Source organism: Pristiophorus japonicus, chromosome 6 (genome assembly GCF_044704955.1).
Source record: "Pristiophorus japonicus isolate sPriJap1 chromosome 6, sPriJap1.hap1, whole genome shotgun sequence".
Taxonomy (NCBI): Eukaryota; Metazoa; Chordata; class Chondrichthyes; family Pristiophoridae; genus Pristiophorus; species Pristiophorus japonicus.
The window spans coordinates 25,756,641-25,778,301 of NC_091982.1; the positions used below are offsets into that span (position 1 = coordinate 25,756,641).

A 21,661-nucleotide genomic window follows, 5' to 3' on the forward strand; every position below is an offset into this window, starting at 1 on the left:
TCTAATTTGTTGTGAAGCACTTTGGAATGTCCTGAGGCTGTGAACGTCGCTATATAAATGTGAGTTCTATCTTTATTTGTTGTTTGTGTGGGTTTCTGAAAATGTGATTGCCTTGTCTGAAGATCTCAAGAATTAATGTTCAGATGAACTTAGAGGAATAGTGTATGTCACATCAGGATACTTTAGCCTAAAGACCAAAAATTCACTAACTACATGCAGAAGGAGCTAAGGCCACCAATGATGGTAATAGACATTTATCTGCAACAGTTTTACTGTCAAGATACGTTGAGTGAGACCATTTCAAAGCAATTTTCTTCAAAGAAAATGCTTTTACATGTAGATTTCGATCTTAAAACTATTTCACTGTCATTCAGATGATGAAGGCCCTTTGGTCCAGAATATAAACTCTACCATCTCTCTATTATAGCCTCTAGCTGTTTCATTAAAGAGTACTGGCCCTGGCCCCAAAGCCTGAAATACATTTCAGCATTGATCTCCTTTGTAAAGAAATACCACCCACCAGCCTTCCATCCACCCAAATTACTGAATCAAAGAATGGAGTCAATACTGTACTTATTGTTCATGTCACATCTCTTTTGTTAGATAATTGCCTTTTTTTAAAAGAACTATCTGCACACTGTGACCAGAAGGATAGGCAATTTATGCAGAGACCTGTAAAAATGCTGGACTAGAATTGACTGGTATAAACTGCACCCAATAGATGACTAATTTCCCTTCACTGAGAGGAAACTTCAAAGTAAAGGAACAATAAAGATTGCACAATTCTCACACATATTGACCCGGATTTAGTGGTGGGTAATGACAGCGAAGTGTCACCATTCACCGACATTACCCCTCTCAAACTGAACGTAATTGCAGGTTTGAGCGCTTGAGTGGTCTGTTATCACTGCTCCGACCCAGGCTGCACTGTGCTCCCCTCCCTCACCCTGTCAAGCTGGCAATCAGTGAAATCAGTGGAACTGATGAAAACTCAAGCTTTTCCTTGCAAATATTGCTGTTAAATACCCCATTAAATGTCAAGCCTTGTTGGAATAGGTGTAACTGGAGTTTTAAAAGAGTATTGACTGCTAAACGACCGCTCTGGCCCTGAAAAATTAATTTTATATTTGTGGAATGTCAAATTTCTCCATGATGATGAAAATGACTTGATTTTTAAATATATATATATTTTTTAAGTTTGTTCATGATATTTCAGCTTCTAGTTTAACCCCATATGTATGTCCGATCTTTATTTCACTCTAACATTTTTTAAAAAGTGCAGATAATCAGTGAATTTTATTTCCTGGTTTGCTGTTTGTGAGAATTCTTCGATGTGATTGGCTGCTTAGCCAGCTTGATGACTTCACTGCTGCTCTACGCTAGGAATCCCCTATTAATAGCACTACAATCAATTTCACACTGAGGAAGCTAAAATTCTCACCAAAGAGATTGCAAGATTTGTTTTGGGTCGTTTTCTTCCAGGTCAGCAGCAATGTCTGTCGCTTCGCCGCTGACTGCAAATTACGGGCCAATGATTTATTTGTTAGTTTGAATTTCTTGATCATTGTATAGAGAAATTAATGATTTGACTGCTACAAATTCCTCATGTTGAATGCCTTTCAAGTGAAGCAAAAATTCGTTTCATTATTTGTGGAAAAAGTTATAATTTCGGAAATATATTCTTGGCTCAGTGGTAAATCCATAATGGAACAGTGACTAATAAATTCCAAGATTTAATCAGCTTGTGTGTTAGGGAGGGGAGAAAGGCTTAATAGAAATGTGGCAATCTGATTGATATGGTATTGGACAATATTAATATACCCTGTCAGAACCATACAAAAGTAGCACTGAGTGCAAAGCTGTGCCGTGAAATGATTACACTAAATGGGAATTTTAAAAATCAGCTTTGATCTATCATTTGTGACATTGTCTCTGAGTCAGAAGGTCATGGGTTCAAGCCTCACTCCAGAAACTTGAGCATATATCCAGGCCGACACTTCACTATTAAGAGTGCTGCACTGCCAAAGGTGCTGTCTTTCGGATGAGATGTTAAACCAAGGCCCCATCTGCCCACTCAGGCAGATCCCATTTAAAGAAGAGCAGTACAGTTCTTCTAGTTGTCCTGGCCACCATTTATCCCTCAATCAACACCTAAAAAATAGATTGCCTGGTCATTATTACATAAGAACATAAGAAGCAGAAGTAGGCCATTTGACTCCTCGAGCCTGTTCCGACATTTAATATCACGGCTGATCTCATAATGGACTCAACTCCACTTCCCTACCCGCTCCCCATAACCTTTTATTCCCTTATCGCTCAAAAATCTGTCCATCTCCGCATTAAATATATTCAATGACCCAGCCTCCACAGCTCACTGGGGCAGTGAATTCCACAGATTTACAACCCTCTGAGAGAAGAAATTCTTCCTCATCTCAGTTTTAAATGGTCAGCCCCTTATTCTGAAACTATGCCCCCTAATTTTAGTTTTCCCTATGTGGAAATATCCTCTCTGCATCCACCTTGTCAAGCCCCCTCATTATCTTATATGTTTCGATAACATCACCTCTAATTTTTTGAACTCCAATGTGTATAGTCCCAACCTGCTCAACCTTTCTTCATAAGTCAACCCCATCATCTCTGGAATCAACCTAATAAACCTTCTCTGTACAGCCTCCAATGCAAGTATATCTGTCCTTAAATACAGAGACCAAAAATGTACGCAGTACTCATGGAGTGGCCTCACCAATACCCTGTACAGGTGTAGCAGGACATATCTGCTTTTATACTCTATCCCCTTTGCAATAGAGGTCAACATTCCATTTGTCTTCCTGATCACTTGCTGTACATGCATTCTAACTTGTTGTGTTTCATGCAGAAGGACCCCCAGGTCCCTCTGTACTGCAGTACTTTGCAATTTTTCTCCATTTAAATTATAATTTTCTTTTTTATATTTTCTGCCAAAGTGGATAACCTCACATTTTCCCACATTGTATTCCATCTGCCAAATTTTTGCCCACTCACTTAGCTTGTCTAGATCCCTTTGCAGATTTTTTGTGTCTTCCTCACAATTTGCTTTCCCACCCATCTTTGTATCATCAGCAAACTTGGCTACATTACGCTCAGTCCCTTCGTCCAAGTCATTAATATAGATTGTAAATAGTTGAGGTCCCAGCACCAATCCCTGTGCCACCCCACGAGTTGCTGTTTGCCAACCGAAAATAACCTGTTTATCCCGACTCTGTTTTCTGTTCGTTAACCAATCCTCTATCCATGCTTAATATATTACCCCATTTGTTGCTACTTGTGAGGGCTTGCTATGTTCAAATTGGCTGCTGTGTTTCTTACAATACAACAGTGACGACACTTCAAAAGTAATTAATTGGCTGTAAAGTACTTTGGGACATCCTGAGGTCATGGAAGATGCTATATGCTTACCTTTTTATATGTATTTCTTGTCAACAAGGGGTTAAGCTAATAACGTGTTTAGGTTAGGTTGATATTTGTTAATTTTTTTTATAACTGTTAATAGCTTTTAGATCCATTATCAAATAGTGATAAATACATTTCTAGATTTAAAGCAGCCTGTGTGTTGGGCAGGGGAGAAAGGCGTTTATAGACGAGGTAAAAACATCAGGCAGAAAAACTAATGGCCTGACTAGATAATGATAGAGACATGAGGTTGTCATCCAGTGAAATGTGGCAATCTGATTGTTATGGTAAAGGACAATATTAATATACCCTGTCAGAACCATACGAAAGTAGCACTGAGCGCAAAGCTGTGCGGTGAAGTGATTACACACAATGAGAATAAAAATTCAGCTTTGATCTACTGTTTGTGACATTTTATAATTACTTGCATTATCAGGTGCTTCACGCTTTTTATTGCTGACACACTATCCATTATCAGCACAAGCATGTGTTTGAAAGGTTATCTGTTTTACTTAAAAGCCACTTCTTTTAGGGGGTGGGTGGGATGTGAAGGGAAGGAAGAGGATGCCCTTCTCTGAATACCATTGCTTTAGCAAACTTATTGTAGAGAGCTTTTGGCACAAGCTATGCAGATTCTGTGTCCATATGGCAAGGTGAAAAAAGACATGACACACAGTTCAGTTTAAAAATAGTCCACAAGCTAACACTAGATTTCAGTGTGCCAGAGAGTCATGAGGTATGCGGTTTACAATGAACTTGTTGAAAGTCCCTGGAAACTCACAGAATCCTGACGTCTTTGAAGGTGAAACTACAGCGAGACCAGTCCTAATGTAGACATGAATTAACACTTCTAGGTGAAATACTAAGTCACATTGGCCAACAGATTTGATTTTCAGTCTGTGCAAGTTAGCTGATCTTACCCAGGATAGTGGTAGTGGTGTAATAATTAGCCGCTGTGCCACTGAAAGGAGAAAGGGGCCCCGATTACTATTCTGTGAACACCTGCCGCAAGTCCCCTGGACCTGATGGCTTGCATCCTAGGGTCTTCAAAGAAGTGGCTGCAGAGATACTGGATGCATTGGTTGTAATCTACCAAAGTTCCCTGGATTCTGGGGAGGTCCCAGCAGATTGGAAAACCACAAATGTAACGCCCCTATTTAAAAAAGGAGGCAGAGAGAAAGCAGGAAACTATCGACCAGTTAGCCTAACATCTGTCATTGGGAAAATGCTAGAGTCCATTATTCAGGAAGCAGTAGCAGGACATTTGGAAAAGCATAATTCAGTTAAGTAGCGTCAACATGGTTTTATGAAAGGGAAATCATGTTTGACAAATTTGCTGGAGTTCTTTGAGGATGTAACGAGCAAGGTGGATAAGGGGAAACCAGTGGATGTGGTGTATTTGGATTTCCAGAAGGCATTTGATAAGGTGCCACATAAAAGGTTTCAGCACAAGATAAAAGTTCGTGGGGCTGGGGGTAATATATTAACATGGATAGAGGATTAGCTAACTAACAGAAAACAGAGAGTCAGGATAAATGGATCATTTTCCGGTTGGAAAACAGTAACTAGTGAGGTGCCACAGGGATCAGTGCTGGGGCCTCAACTATTTACAATCTATATTAATGATTTGGATGAAGGGACCATGTAATGTAATGACCAAGTTTGCTGATAATACAAAGATGGGTGGGAAAGCAAGTTGTGAGGAGGACACAAATAATCTGCAAAGGAATATAGACAGGCTAAGTGAGTGAGCAGAAATTTGACAGATGGAGTATAATGTGGGAAAGTGTGAGGTTATCCACTTTAGCAGAAAAAATAAAAAAGCAAATTATTATTTAAATGGAGAAAAATTGCAAAATGCTGCAGTAAAGAGGGACCTGGGGGTCGTGCATGAAATACAAAAAGTCAGTATGCAGGTACAGCAAATAATCAGGAAGGCAAATGGAATGTTGGCCTTTATTGCAAGAGGGATAGAGTATAAAAGCAGAGAAGTCCTGCTACAACTGTACAGGGTATTGGGGAGGCCATACCTGGAGTACTGCATGCAGTTTTGATCTCCTTATTTAAGGAGGGAGTTCAGAGAAGGTTCACTAGGTTGATTCCTGAGATGACGGGTTTGCCATGAAGAAAGGTTGGGCCTATACTCATTGGAGTTTAGGAAAATGAGAGGTGATCTTATTAAAGCATATAAGATAATGAGGGATCTCGACAAGGTGGATGCAGAGAGGATGTTTCCACTCATGGGGGAATCTAGAACTAGGGGGCATAGTTTCAGAATAAGGGGTCGCCCATTTAAAACTGAGATGATGTGAAATTTCTTCTCTCAGAGGATTGTAAATCTGTAGAATTCTCTGTACTAGTGAGCTGTGGAGGCTGGGTCATCGAATATATTTAAGGAGGAGATAGACATATTTTTGAGCGATAAGGGAATAAAGGGTTATGGGGAATGGGCAGGGAAGTGGAGCTGAGCCCATGATCAGATCAGCCATGATCTTATTGAATTGCGGAGCAGGCTCGAGGGGCAAAATGGCCTACTCCTGCTCCTATTTCTTATGTTCTTATGTTCTTATGTTCTTATAGGCATCTCGATGAAAATCGGATTGGGCTTGGATGTGATGCCATCCATGGTGTATAGCCAACTGGGGCTTACAGTCTAAATTTATACAAGGAGTATAACCATTGAATGTGCCATGGGTAGTCTGTTTCTTTGGATCTATATTCTAACACAGAATCTACATTTCAAGAGCAGAGAGGAGAAAATTATGGGTGGTGGAGATGAAGAAGGAATATGACATGAGCTGGATTCGTAAACCTGTTTGCTGTTCAAGTGACGAATACTGATATACCATAAGTCTCTAATTTAATTGTTACAAGCTCTTCATTAATGGAAAAAAACAGCATCAGACACCCTCTCTAAAATATGTGCTTCAACATAAAACTCCAATATATCACGAATTCTGATTTGACTTTGATTGCTTATGGTGTGCTCATTAAAAAAAAAGGAACAATAAAGAACACCCTCTAACTATAATATAGATTTTATAATGGCTCCCAAAGACATCATTAGAAAGGAGGTTTATTGCAGCAGACTGCCAGTACTAAACCCACTCTCTATATCATGTCCTTCAGTAAACATGTTTTTTATGGCTCTCAAGGAGAGTGTTATAGAATGGGGCTACTGTACTTGTAGAAAATGATGGTTATCTGGGATGGATTACAAGATTACAGTCAAATTGAAGGGTTCAACTCAGGTCATAAACAATGAAAACAAGCCTGAGTATTTTGTAATTCTTATCGTAACTTTAATTACTACCTTGAAATCAATCCAGAGTATTTGTTTTATCAAGGGCGAGACTTTCCACTTGATATCGCTGGGCTATCAGCCATTTATCAGCCATTTATCACCCATTTATCACCCAAATAGCCAGGCTATCACTCATTTTACCTGAAAAGTGGAAAGTTGGGCCGGGACATCGCCCAAAGATCGCTGGCCCAACTTTCGGCACACAAGAATTTCACATCGCCGAGGTGATCGCCCACCGCAACTTTCACCACATCGCCCACACATCGCCGGGCTGATCGCTCGCCGAGAAGATTGCTGGACATTTCTGGAGAAAAGCTGCTCTTACCTGGCACTCTTCACAGAACTTGGCACTATGGACGCTATTTTGAACGTTGGAGGAAGTGAGAGGCTGCTTAAAGAAGGGGTTTATAATTTGTGAGATATTTAAGGGCTGATCTACTCATATTTACTGACTGATCTACTCACTTTTATATTTATTTTAGTACAAAGGGCATTTATAGCAATAGTGAATGGGATCTATAACTTCTCTACCATTATTTGTAAATGCTCACATGCTGGAGTCTGAAGTTCGGTGTAGTGAAGAGCTCAATCAAAGAGGTGGCAGACTGATGCGGAGGAGGAGATCGTACACCCGACAAACTTACAGGGAAAAGCAATAATACCTGAACTTGTTTGACAACACGTGCCTTAGGAGGCGGCACTTCCGAAAGGAGATCATCGCTGAGCTATGCCAGCTCATCAAGGGAGATCTGCAGCTTACCAGCACTATCAGGACCACACTGCCCGTTGAGGTAAAGGTTACTGCGGCACTATCCTTCTATGCATCGGGCTACTTTCAGACTTCTGCTGGTGACATCTGTGGTATCTCTCAGCACGCTACACATTGCTCCATTTATGCACGCAGGATGGACTTTATAAGCTTCCCTATGACCAGGGAGGCACAGACCAGGAGGGCATTGGGTATCTCTAGAATAGCAAACTTTCCCAAAGTGCAGGGAGCAATAAACTGTACGCACATCGCCCTGAGAGCCTCTTTACAGGATGCAGAGGTGTTTCGTAAGCTAAAGGGTTTCCACGACCTGAATGTGCAGCTCCTTGTCAACCTCAACCAAATAATCATGGCAGTAAATGCTAATTTTCCAGGCAGTATCCATGATGCGCACATTGTGCGTGAGAGCACTGTGTCTGACCTGTTTAACAGTCAGCTACAAGGATGCTGGGGAATAAAGGATATGGCCTTGCCAGCTGGCTCACGATCCCCCCGCGTAATCCTCAGACGGAAGCCGAGAAGCGTTACAACGAAAGCCATAGAGCTACACGCAATATCGTCGAAGAGACAATTGGAATGCTGAAGCAGTGCTTCAGATGCCTGGACCACTCTGGAGGCAGCCTACAAAACCACCCTGACCAGGTCGCTGAGTTTATTGTGGTGTGCTGCATGTGCCAGATGGGGCTGCTGGTCCACCTCAGGAGAGAGTGGAGGTGGAAGAGGCAGACGAGGAGGAGGAGGAGCAGGGGGAGGAGGTTGATGAGGACTGCAGGGAGGACAATCAACCTGGCGATGAACCCACGCCACCCCGCAAGACTGGGAAAACCCCGTGGGAGTTACGCGGCTGCAAAACTCTTGCGTCAGCAGCTCATAAATGAACGCTTTGCATGAACTTACATTGGTGACAGTTACTGTTCCAGTTACAGAAAGACAACAGTTGCAGTTGCGTTACGTTTCATCCTTACCTGGCCTGGCCATTGTTTTCCAACAATTGTATTTGTTTTACCTTACCTTACGTTATTAGAATACAACATTTATAAAATTAAATAAAAATTTTTATTAATTTAACAATGAAGTTAAAAATTATTTTAGAAATGTAACATCCCCCCCCCCCCCTCAACAATCACCCAACAACAATAAAAAAGAACAAGAAGAACATCAATAACATATAACAATAAAACACCCCCCTCCCTACCTGCAGACACATTTCCCTCCAGGTCCTTTACCCCCCTATGTCTTAACCCTCTGTTTTAGTACCCGGGTAGCGGGACGAGTCGGGCATGCAGCGGGCGGCGGCAAGACTTCCTGCTGTGGGGGGTGGCGGGGTGACGGTGGCTCGATCGGCACGTGGGGTGGTGCACGGAAAGACGTTCATGCGGAAATGTCTTCCGAGCCAGAAGGAAGTTCTTCCTGCTGACTCGCATCTGTACCGGTGCTGGTGGTTTGCGGGACGGCACCTTGGGGCGCAGTGCCGTCTTCAGACACCATCGCATGCCGCAAGGCATCGACGGAGGCAGTCTGCGCACGCATCTCCCGGATCAATCAGTTGCATATCCTCCGATACGTGAGCGGACATTCGGGACATGTTCCCCGTGTAAACCCCGAACGCCTGCAGGAGGTCGCAACTAATCATGACACTCTCCATGCACAGTCTTGTCAAGCCCTCAATGCGATCAGCCAGTGGAGGCGGGTGCTGACCTTGCCGACTCGACCTCCATGGGGTTGGCATGAGCACTAATGTACGCCTTGGCGTCGCCGGCTGCAAGCCGCTTTTGTCCCGCTACTTCTTCCGTCGAAGTTGACATTCTGGCCGCAGGTACCACAGGTACAACAGGGAGAGGCAGAGGGATGCTAGGGGCATCCACCTCCATTTCCACCTCATCCTCCTGCTCCTCAGGCTCGGTTGCCTTGTCAACCTCATCCCCACCTGTGGTGATGACCACCAGCAATGGTGCAGGTTCAGGTGTTGCCTCGCTATGCAACATTGGCGTTGTGGGACCTGCAAAACACAATTGAGCTTATTGAGCTTATTAGAACGGAAGGGTACACATGATTCTTGTGCTGCGCTGGCGTAAGAAGGAGGAGCAGCACTACTAAAATAAATGAGACCAAGACACGTTACATAATAATGCATCATACGGTAGTACATACGATAGTACGTCTATGTGAAATTCAGTGACCCAGAGAGCTGTGGAGGCTGGATCAGTCGGAGATAGCCAGAATGATAAAGGAGTGAAGGTTTATGGGAAGCGGACAGGGAAGTGGACAGATGACCAGATAGCCTGCTCATGCTCTTATTTCTTATGTTGTTAACCTGAGAGTAGCACAGTGGCTGCATGCATAACATGACATCATTCGTGTATCATAATTAAATAACGTTACATTACTTTAACATTGCTTGACACATTACTCACGTGACGCATGGGAGGGTTCTGCAACACCACGGGTGGATGCCGAGCGACTGTGGATCCCCACAAGTGCCGCTGCTCGCTCCTCGAGGTCAGTGAGTGGCTGCAGCTGAGCAGACCCTCCTCCGGTGCCCCTCTGCTCTGAACGGTTGTTAGATATCTTCCTCTGCAAACATGAAAAGAGCATGGCATAAGCTAACTGATTAGGTACGATCATGGAAAGATAACAGTTTCCAACGTTATATGCTAATAGGGTTTGTATCCACAATTGATGCATGGTTATAACAAAGATCGTGTTTAGAATCTAATGCTTGACACAAACATCTCTCTCGACTACAATCTCCATTGAAGGGTCCCCGGGGGTGGTGGGAATCAGGATAGCTGGTGAACTCAGCAATGACAGGAGCTAATGTCCCAAAGTGTCCCAGGGCAGACAGTGAGCAAGGTCAGCTCTCCCCCAGTCCAGGCTGGGTCACTGTGCAAGTGACAGCAGCCAGAGAGACTGACACAGTGAGACTTAAAAAGGGCGCAGGTTCCGAGCCCTGTCCAGATCTTAGCAGGGAATATATGCAAGAATAACAAGCTTAATTTCAATCCGGGAGCTTTATGTTATGTACATCATTAAAATTTAAAATCTATACTTACTCTTGCTGAAGCAACCAGGCTGTTCCAGCGCTTCCGGCACTGGTCGGACCCCCTCGCCTCATGGGATGCCATGTCGGCCATCTCGCCCCAAATTTTCCGATACGCCCGGGAAGAAGTTTCCCATGCCCACCCCGGGTTAATTGGGCCCACTGAGAGTGCACCTCCCCAACGAGGGCCTCGTTTGCTTCATCTGAGAAGGGTTTGGCCCTCCTCCTCCCCCTTCCACATCTTGCACACTGTGCTCCGAATCAGATAACATGTATACTTCTCTATTGCTTATATTCTGTATTGCTTATCTCTCTTGCTTTGATCTCTCCTCTCTTTCTGTTTCTGCCTTCCTCCTCTCTCTCTCTCTCTCCCTCTCTCTCTCTACCCCTCCCTTTGCCTTCTGCGCATGTGTGGATGACTCATGACCTCCCAAATCGCGGGAAAACTTGCTTGCAAAAAAAAACGCATGCGCAGAAGGCCGTTGCTAGGGAAGCCTTGCCTTCCACATCGTTCGGGCCATTTCGCATCGCTAAGGCCCAATCCACATCGCTGGGCTATCACTGGGCTATCGCCTCCCCAAAAAAGCCGAAAGTAGCAATCCCAAAAATGTGTGATCTTCCAACGATCCTGAAGGTTGGAACATCTCCCATTTTTTGGGCCCGAGTGATCTAAGTGGAAAGTCCAGCCCTTGATATCTGTTGTTGATTTGATGGGATGTTTTAGAAACATAGAAACATAGAAAATAGGTGCAGGAGTCGGCCATTCGGTCCTTTGAGCCTGCACCCCCATTCAATAAGATCATTGCTGATCATTCCCTCAGTACCCCTTTCCTGCTTTCTCTCCATACCCCTTGACCCCCTGAACTGTAAGGACCATATCTAACTCCCTCTTGAATATATCCAATGAACTGGCATCAACAACTCTCTGCGGGAGGGAATTCCATAGGTTAACAACTCTCCGAGTGAAGAAGTTTCTCCTCATCTCAGTCCTAAATGGCCTACCCTTTATCCAAAGACTGTGTCCCCTGGTTCTGGACTTCCCCAACTTCGGGAACATTCTACCCGCATCTAACTTGTCCCGTCCCGTCAGAATCATATATGTTTCTATGAGATCCTCTCTCATCCTTCTAAGCCCCAGTGAATAAAGGCCCAGTTGATCCAGTCTCTCCTCATATGTGTGTCCAGCCATCCCTGGAATCAGTCTGATAAACCTTCGCTGCACTCCCTCAATAGCAAGAATGTCCTTCCTCAGATTAGGAGACCAAAACTGTATACAATATTCCAGGTGAGGCCTCACTAAGGCACTGTGCAACTGCAGTAAGACCTCCCTGCTCCTATACTCAAATCCCCTAGCTATGAAGGCCAACATATCATTTGCCTTCTTCACCGCCTGCTGTACCTGCATGCCCACTTTCAATGACTGATGAACCATCACATCCAGGTCTTGTTGCACCTCCCTTTTTCCTAATCTGCCGCCATCCAGATAATATTCTGCTTTCATCTTTTTGCCCCCAAAATGGATAACCTCACATTTATCCACATTATACTGCATCTGCCATGCATTTGCCCACTCACCTAACCTGTCCAAGTCACCCTGCAGCCTCTTAGCGTCCTCCTCACAGCTCACACCACCACCCAGTTTAGTGTCATCCGCAAACTTGGAGATATTACACTCAATTCCTTCATCTAAATCGTTAATGTATATTGTAAAGAGCTGGGGTCCCAGCACTGAGTCCTGCGACACTCCACTAGTCACTGCCTGCCATTCTGAAAAGGTCCCGTTTATCCCGATTTTCTGCTTCCTGTCTGCCAACCAATACTATGCGCTTTGATTTTGCACACCAATCTCTTGTGCGGGACCTTGTCAAAAGCCTTTTGAAAGCCCAAATACACCATATCCACTGGTTCTCCCTTGTCCACTCTGCTAGTTACATCCTCAAAAAATTCCAGAAGATTCGTCAAGCATGATTTCCCTTTCATAAATCCATGCTGACTTGGTCCGATCCTGTCACTGCTGACTTGTTCACTACTGGGTCCATTTTTGTACTACACCATGCTGTTGATATGGTACTGCTACCGCAGCTTGTGGTATGTTACTTCGGAATTTCTGCACGGGGTACAGCTATGACAATATACTGTACTGCTAAACCATGCTTTGCCCGTAAAAGGCCACATTATAGAATTGAGCAAAGTAAATTCAATCCGCATCAAAATATTGATTCTTCATTTTTTTTGTTGAATCCAAATCTAACCAAAGCAATAATAAGCCTCAATTAATAATGTTCACATCTCTGGATCTGAATATTGTGGATTCAAGACCTCCCACAGCAGGATCTGGTCTTGCAATTTAGGTTTGTATTGCACTTCAGTATTGAGGGACTGAGGAACTTCTGTATTATTGGAGGTGCTGTGCTTCAGATGCAATATTACCCCAAGACCCAGTCTTAATATTCAGGTGGTTCAGGTGAACGGTAAAACATCCAAAGCACGATTCAAAGAAGAATAGGTAGTTCTCCCAAACATTCAACCTTTAACCATTGCCACCAGAAACAGATTAATTGGCCATCTATCACATTCCCAATGCTGTTTGAGGAATGTTGCTGGTGCAGAATGTCTGATGTGTTCATCTGCATAACAGTGCATCCAAAAGTAATTCATTGGGTGAACCTTGTCGAGACGGTTTATATGAAAGGTGCTATGTTAATGCACATAATACTTTATCAGTATTACAATCTGTCACAACATGTGTTACTATGCTCCCTGGAATGTGCACAGATGGCGGCAAAAGTCTGAATTAAATAAATCGGCTGGATCAAAACTCTGATGCTTGTTCTTGATGCAGTGTCCTGAAGTTGTTCAATCTTGATGAAAATTATATTGATTACAGGAGAAGTGGATTCGCCTGGACAGTCATTTTTTTTTTAAGTGTCTTCTATCTTTCCTGGTGGCTTTTACTCTTGCTCAGCTACAATTCCTAAGGTACTGGCAGTTCTTTGGTAACACATTTAAGACACCATTCCCCATGTGAGCTTAGACAATAATGCAGGGAAGCAGTACTGAGAAATTGTAATTGATTAATGTGTCAAGATGTTCACATAATTACATTTTTGCTCTTGAAAGCACCATTACTCTATTTTGCATTTGTGTATGCTTATATCGGCCAGCACAATTTCACCTCTAAGTATCAGCAGGCCATTCAATTGTGAAAGGCATCACAGCAAATTCCAATCTAGCTTTCACCGTATAACAGAACTTGCGAGGCAGAGTCACTGGATAGCAATCGGGTTCGGGAAATCGGGCTCCTTTTTTTTTCCCTTTCCAAGCTGAGGAACACTGAGGCAAATTGCGGAATCAAAACTGCTGTTCCAGCTGAGTTCGGTAACACAGACTGAGAATTGAACTTTGGATCTTGTTTATGTGGCTTCACCCACTCGGCCACTGAGCACTGAAGGGGAACACTGTTGTTTCCTTCTCCTCTCTTGTTTTGGAGTTTTATTCAATTGAGTTTTATGCTACTTGATGAAGCCTTGGAGACAATCTTGGAGTACAGAATTTTCTCAGTGATATCATCGATAGTTTTAAGACATAAACATTCAAGACCAAGGGTGGCAGTGGAAAATGTACAAGTATCTCCCATCATAAAATTAAGGATTAGTTTACAAGTTAGGCATCCACTTCCCATTAAAAAAATTTTGGTTGTGAAAAAGTAATTTGTTCAACTCTTGGACTAGTGTTGGTCTGCTTTCTTGTTCACTTTTTTTGTCTTGTTACTTTAAACGTCATATTACAAACACACTCGGTTGTAACAATGCTTAATCAGTCTTTATTGAAACCTCATATTATCCACAAACAATATGAGTGCACAAGTCTTTTCTTCCTACACCAGTCCAGTATGAGAGCGAGCTGCTGAGACACCACACTTCACGATTCCAGTGTGAGCTACTAAACAGTTGTTCACTCACAGTTCTTATACTAAATTTCACCTTGGATCACTACATTCCATGCATTCCATCAATAAATCATAGTGCATCAAAGATACACAGAAATCCCAACTGAATAACAGCATAAACTAAACAACCAGGCACTTAACTGTTCTAATTATTTTATTGCTGTCATAAACTCTTCCCATCATTTATTACCATAGAAGAAGGAGGAGCTTCTGTAACATTCACACATGCTTTGTAAAAGTTCACACTGAAAACAAAAAACTTCTGTGGAATGGTACAAAAGAGTCATAGTCGTCCCTTTTCTCCTTTATTCAATCAAACTATTTATCCCTTTTCACTTAAACCAATTTTCAATTCCTGATGTTTTCTAATGAATCCTATTCTGTACTGATTCAAAATCCTAAACTCATAGTCCATGTCTGCAACCAAGTCTGTTACCTACTGCACAATTCTTAACACTTTTCTCTGGTATATTGGAAGGTGTGTAATGGCATAGAGAAAAGGATGATTCAGTTCAGCTCAGCCTTTTCTCAGTTCACCCTTCAAAACTGTGATAACTGCCTCTCTCAACATGTTCAACATTCCATTCCACATCCCATTAGACCATGCTTACAACTTCCACATTTTAGCTTTTCACTGAACATCCCATCAGTTCTGACACAGCACAGTCCTACAGAAACTTTAAGTGCTTCTGAGCAAGTTTTACTATGGGACCTTAAACATCTGCTTGAAGCACCAGAACAACAACAACAACAACAACTTGTATTTATATAGCGCCTTTAACATAGTGAAACATCCTAAGGCGCTACACAGGAGTATGATGCGATAAAAATTTGACACCGAGCCACATAAGTAGAAATTAGCGCAGTGGACCAAAAGCTTAGTCAAAGAGGTATGTTTTAAGGAGCGTCTTGAAGGAGACAGAGAGGTTTAGGCAGGGAGTTCCAGAGCTTGGGGCCTCGGCAACAGAAGGCACGACCACCAATGGTTGAGCGATTTATAATCAGGGATGCTTAAGAGGGCAGAATTAGAGGAACGCAGGCATCTCGGGCGGTTGTGGGGCTGGAGGAGATTATAGAGATAGGGAGGGGCAAGGCCATGGAGGGATTTGAAAATAAGGTTGAGAATTTTGAAATTGAGGCGTTGCTTAATCGGAAGCAGTGTAGGTCAGCGAGCACAGGGGTGATGGGTGAGCAGCACTTGGAGCGAATTAGGACACAGGCAGCCGTGTTTTGGATCACCTCCAGTTTACGTAGGGTAGAATGTGGGAGGCTAGCTAGGAGTGCATTGGATTAGCCAAATCTAGAGGTAAAAACTGCATGGATGAGGGCTTCAGCAGCGGATTAGATGAGGAAAGGGCAGAGACGAGCGATGTTGCTGTGGTGAAAATAGGCGGTCTTAGTTATGCTGCGGATATGTGGTCGAAAGCTAATTTCAGGGTCAAATATGACACTAAGGTTGGGAACAGTCTGATACAGCCTCAGACAGAAGTTGGAGAGAGGGATGGAATCAGTGGTTAGGGAACGGAGTTTGTGGCGGGAACCGAAAACAATGGCTTCAATCTTCCCAATATTTAATTGTAGAAAATTTCTGCTCAACCAGAACTGGATGTTGGACAAGCAATCTGACAATTTAGAGACTGTGGAGGGGTCGAGGGAAGTGGTAGTGAGGTAGAGCTGGGTGTCATCAGCGTACATGTGGAAACTGACGCTGTGTTTTCAGATGATGTCGCCAAGGGGCAACATGTAGATGAGAAATAGGAGGGGGCCAAAGATAGATCCTTGGGGGACACCAGAGGGAATGATGCGGGGTGGGTAGAGAAGCCATTGCAGGCGATTCTCTGGCTACGATTAGATAGATAAGAATGGAACCAGTGAAGTGCAGTCCCACCCAGCTGAACGACAGTGGAGAGACGTTGGAAAAGGATATAGTAATCAACCGTGTCAAAGGCTGCAGACAAGTAAAGAAGTTCGAGGAGTGATAGTTTGCCTTTGTCACTGTCACAAAGGATGCCATTTGCGACTTTGATGAGAGCCGTTTTGGTACTGTGGCAAGCGTGGAAACCAGAAACGTGGAATTGCGGGAAAGATGGGCATGGATTTGGGAGGCGACAACACATTCAAGGACTTTGGAGAGGAAAGGGAGGTTGGAGGTGGGGCATTAGTTTGCAAGGATGGAGGGGTCAAGGGTTGTTTTTTTGAGGAGAGGAGTGATGACGGCAGATTTGAGGGAGAGGGGTCAGTACCTGAGGAGAGAGAACCATTAACAATGTCAGCTAACATGGGAGCCAGAAAAGGAAGTTAGGAAGTTTGGTGGGAATAGGATCGAGGAAGCAGGAAATGTGTCTCATGGACAGGATGAGCTCGAAAATATCACAAGGGGAGATCGGAGAGAAACTGGAGAAAGATGTGAGGTCAGGACTAGGGCAGCGGGCTCCCTTAGAGGAAGTTTGGCCCGGTGGGCTAGGGAAAGGAAGGGAAGAGGCAGAGGCGACCGAATGGATGGTCTCAACCTTAAAGACAAAGAAGTCCATGAGCTCCTCACACTTACAGTCGGAGGTGAGGGTGGAGACTGGGGAGAGGGTTTTAAAAAGATGGTTAGCAGTGGAGAATAGAAGCTGGGGTTTATCTTTACATTCCAGAATGATTCTGGAATAGAGCGATTTTGGCAAACAACAGCAGGACCCGATAATGCTTTATGTAGTCTAGCCAGATCTGACGGTGAATGGCTAAACAAGTCGTCCGCCATATCCGTTCAAGTCTGCGTCCCTTGGACTTAAGGGAGCGAAGATCAGGGCTATACCAGGGGGAACGTCCAGGGTGAGAGAGAGTAATTGTTTTAACAGGGACTAGGGCATCAGAGGTGGTGGTGAGGGTGTGATTGAGCAGATCGGTGGCTGCAGAAATGTCATGGTGAATGGAGGGCCAAAGGCTGGACAGTTGGGAATTGATGAGAACAGGACTTAGCTTAATGTTTCATCTGAAGAACATTGCAAACTTAGAATTCTGCAACAACACATAGCAATCAGGGAAGCAGATTGATTGAAAATACATGTACTGTATTCCAGATAACTTGCTGGGTAAAGACAGTGCCCAGTATAGTATTAAGCCAGACGGGCAAGGAGGTCCCAAGTTTGATTAATTGGGAGAGATTCTCATTGGCTCGACTGGGCAGAAAAGGGGCAGTAACATCCTGGAAATTGTGGAGAAAAACATACTGTCCGGTTCCTTATCCTGTGCACACTCTTCCAGGTTTTGCCTGGTCGTACAGCCACAGAGGACCAAAAATGGTAAGTTTAAGATTTCAGGGGGCCGAGAGCAGCAGTGTTCCTTCAATCTCCACAAAAATAATATGGGTTGATGCTGAGGAAAGGATTAGACTCAACTATGGTGCCTCCTCCCCATGGTCAAAGAATAGGTTGTCAACGCTCCCATGTGAATAATGGCCCCTTGGAAAAGGAACTTCTGCACATGTATACCTGAAAAGAGTCAACACTTTCAGGAGAGAAAGGAAGAGAAAAAAATGAAATTTTACTGAAAAATTTTTTTGAATCCTGAGGAATAGTCTCTCAGCTTGAAGAATCTTTACATGTCCAATCCTCCTGTGAACAATACCTGAAATAGCTGCTTACTATATGTGCATGCACTCAGCTAACTTGAATAATAATTAAAGATTAATTGTTCATTATTCATACAGTAACACGTTGCACCTATTTTTACACAGGTGACTGTGGGGGGCTGGGGGGGGGGGGTGGAAGAAAGAACAGAATCTTTAAATGTTAGCAAGAAATCCCTTACTTGATGAATTTAAAAGGCTTGCTGTCAGTACTTTTTGTTGTATGATTGACACATGTGCCTTGAAATAAATATCTGCAAAACCAGAACTGCAGGTTGGGCATAAAGAACTTTTGAAAATGCCGATTGATCCATTGAAAAAAACATGCCCAATTTCTGTAGCTAGCAGCAATCACAGTAACTCATGGTACTATCCTAATCACTCCCATTTGCCATGACATCAAATGTGCAACTCCTTACCTCCTTCAGTTTTCCCATTTTTCTCAACCTACATGTTTTTAAAATCCATCTTTGGTGTCAACCTACACACTACTTTTGATTTATCTCATCTTCCCTCCCAGTGTTTTGAGATCCTGGCATGATAAGGCCCTTAACCATTCTCTGTGTTAAATAAAGCTAATGGGGCAAGCTGGGAAGAAATCTCAATGAACCCCTTTCCAATTGGCTGCTAGGAAACTCAGATACAAGTCGTCCAATGTGTATTAGAGGCAAAGTAATCAGAAAAAAATGAGTGCATTTTGCGCTCATCAAGATGAGATTTCAGTGTTGGGGAATGAAATACTTTTAGCAAGGTCACTGCAGATTTTATACTCACTTCCACATTAATCAAATCCATGTCTGAAGCAGAGATTTGCAAAATTCCTAAAAACAGATTAGACAACTACTCCAGGCATTTTGTGTGAAATTGCTCTCAGCAATGTTTGTGACGAACATGTTACCGTATCTGCATGAAATTCTCCCATGTGCTGTTTTAATGCATTTATTAAAATATTTAAAACAAATAGGTTAACAATTACACTAACATAGTACAAAAAAATCAATTTCATATGCACACAATAATGTGTTTGTTCCAAATATCGTTGAGAACAATTTTATGTCTTCATTACTAAAGGGTTCCTTTAGCCTGGCCAACACAAATAGGTCCAAATCCAATCACTTTTCTCCAGGCCCCAACAAATTGAGTTGGGTCCAATTCATTCATTTAATTCAGACATTCCATTTATTTGCATATTCTGTTTACTTTACAAAGCCTCAAGTGATACATGATGTTATGAATCGTGCCTTAAAGTATATTTCTGTAACTGGATTGACCTCTCAATTGTGTTCTATTAACATGTTAATAAATACCCACATGACATTGTTATACTGTCGAACAGCTAATTACCCTGAGACTGAATCCTTCATTAAGTATTTTTATACTTGCTCTTGAGACATTGGAGCTCAAGCACAGACTTGCGACCTTCAAACTCCAGTCTCCCCTTTTTACTGGAGCTTTATTCTTATAAAGTGGACCAAGAGGAAGAGGTCTATATTTTCTGTGTCTTCAACTTCTGTCCTTGGGATCCACAAGAAATCCAGGATGCTGCTGGAGGCGTGCAATTTGCCTCCTTTACTATATGGTTCACCATCAGAAATAGGAGTTCCAAACGCCTGCTGCTAACAGTGCACAATTAATATAAAGGTGCATGCACATTTTCCCAGCTTAGCAAAATGAAATTATGCAATTTTACCTTTGGATCTGTGCAATATTTAATGAAGCAATTGATTCTGGTGAGAGGGCCATTTGGAAAGTAACCCTGATCCACCTCCTCCTTGCCCCTCAAAAAACTTTGGGGATGCTCCCAGGTCTCCTTGTGAATTCTACCCAAAGTTCTCCTGTTAGGTCTGGTAGGACTTGGTCTGCTGAGAGCAAACATTCTGGGCTTAGTGAAGGCCTCAACATAGGAAAAGAGAGTTGTTAGTGTGAATGTTTTCTCAGAAGAATCACTCAACACTCCGAGTCGGTTCCAACGCCAATGCGGCCTTTATTTTTGCATGCGGGGAGGAAGCCTCAGGACTGGATCCAGGCACTTCTCTCTGACGAACAAAGAAACTCGTCGATATTTATATGTTTTACAATAGTTCTTTACAGTTACTCAGCCCACTTCGGCTGGACACAATCCAATCATAACGATTATAGATTACATATAGGTTTCTTTAACCCAATAGAATTCCCCTGATACCTCAGGGGCTGTATGTTTGGTTTTTGTCAGCTCGGGCTGATTAATGACCTCGTTATGTGAGGCAGGTTCTCCCCTTATCTCTGTTCCTCGGGGTTCGGCTGTATGAAGTCACTGATTATACCAGTGTACTATAATGATTCGTTATAATTATCTTGTATCCAAGGCATTCCTGGTGGTGGGCCTCACAGGGTCATTGCTCGGTCATTGCTCGGTCAGCCCCAGTTCATTACTTGACTAACGGGGTTCCCATCATGCTTGGGCAGCCATTTTATATGTGGCCACTTTAAACTTACATGAGTTTAGATATATTCAGCAGGTGCCTAATGCCTAGTGTTTTGATATGTTCAGCAGGTGCCTAATGCCTACAACAAGAGTGATAATCCCACAAGGATTAAATACTGTCACCCAGTTGCCCCTCTATTTCCTGAGGTGACTCTAATATATTATGAAGACAATCTTCTTCAGCCTCGGGCTTCCCCTCTCAGAGTGCCATGGTGCCAATCTGAGATCTTCTGCCTCTGTTGACATGAGTGCTTGCCCCGGATATTCAAATGATCATGTCCGCAGGTTTTCGTTCAGGGCTAAGTCCCATCCCATTGCACATCCAGCATCTCAAACTAGTTTACAGGATTTATATCCTAGAAATTTGCATGTAGTAAGAACCAGCTAAGATGTGCATCAAAAACGTCCTCAATAACTCAACCTGTGTATCCAGTCAGTAGCTGAGCCAGGTAGGGCCGAGGTTCAGTTCTGGTTTGTGTTCAGCGAGCTAATCTCAGCTGGAACAGGGAATGGGGAGATACAGTAAGCATTAATGTCATAGGAGCATAAAATCTTCCAAGGTTTTGCTCCTGAGCATTAAGCAGCTACTCCTATTGGAAAGTGCAGGAATGTAAATGTCAGGTGGAGATAGGATCAGGGTCAGTTGAGATGCCCATGTGGTTGGATAGTTTGCTGACACTAACTGTCAAGATTCGTGCAAGAAGATGACTCAGCAAGTTGATGCACTGGACAGCTGAATTATACAGGATTGGGAGATCCCAGATTTTATACCCGAGTTAGCTTATTTCAGCTGTTATGGCAATAGGTGTATTAGGGCAGGTAATGGTTGTTAACTGGTGCTTATAAATCATGTCCCAGCAAGCTCTCAATGCCTTCAGAAGAGGGGAGAAATTGCCACAAAAAAGGAGGAAAAATAAATTAAAAATGAATTGCTTCAGGAATGTGAAACTACAGCAGAAGTCACATCCAAGTACTGTCAGTACATGGGGATACTAGTGCATGAAACACAAAATGATAGTATGCAGGTACAGCAAGTGATCAGGAAGGCCAATGGTATCTTGGTCTTTATGTCGAGGAACCAACTAGAGAGCTG

At 43.1% G+C, this 21,661-nt stretch overlaps 1 protein-coding gene across 3 annotated transcripts in view; it reads left to right on the top strand.

Moving 5' to 3' along the window:
• Positions 1 to 21,661, top strand: part of tenm1 (teneurin transmembrane protein 1) — a 1,011,052-nt gene that overhangs the window by 441,434 nt on the left and 547,957 nt on the right. Inside the window, exon 5 of one of the 3 annotated variants that reach the window (XM_070882702.1) lies at positions 5,422 to 5,441. The exons of the other annotated variants lie outside the window; for them this stretch is intronic. Coding sequence (XP_070738803.1) covers positions 5,422 to 5,441 — 20 coding nt within the window. The remainder of the gene's footprint in view (positions 1 to 5,421; positions 5,442 to 21,661) is intronic. 3 annotated transcript variants of the gene reach the window in all.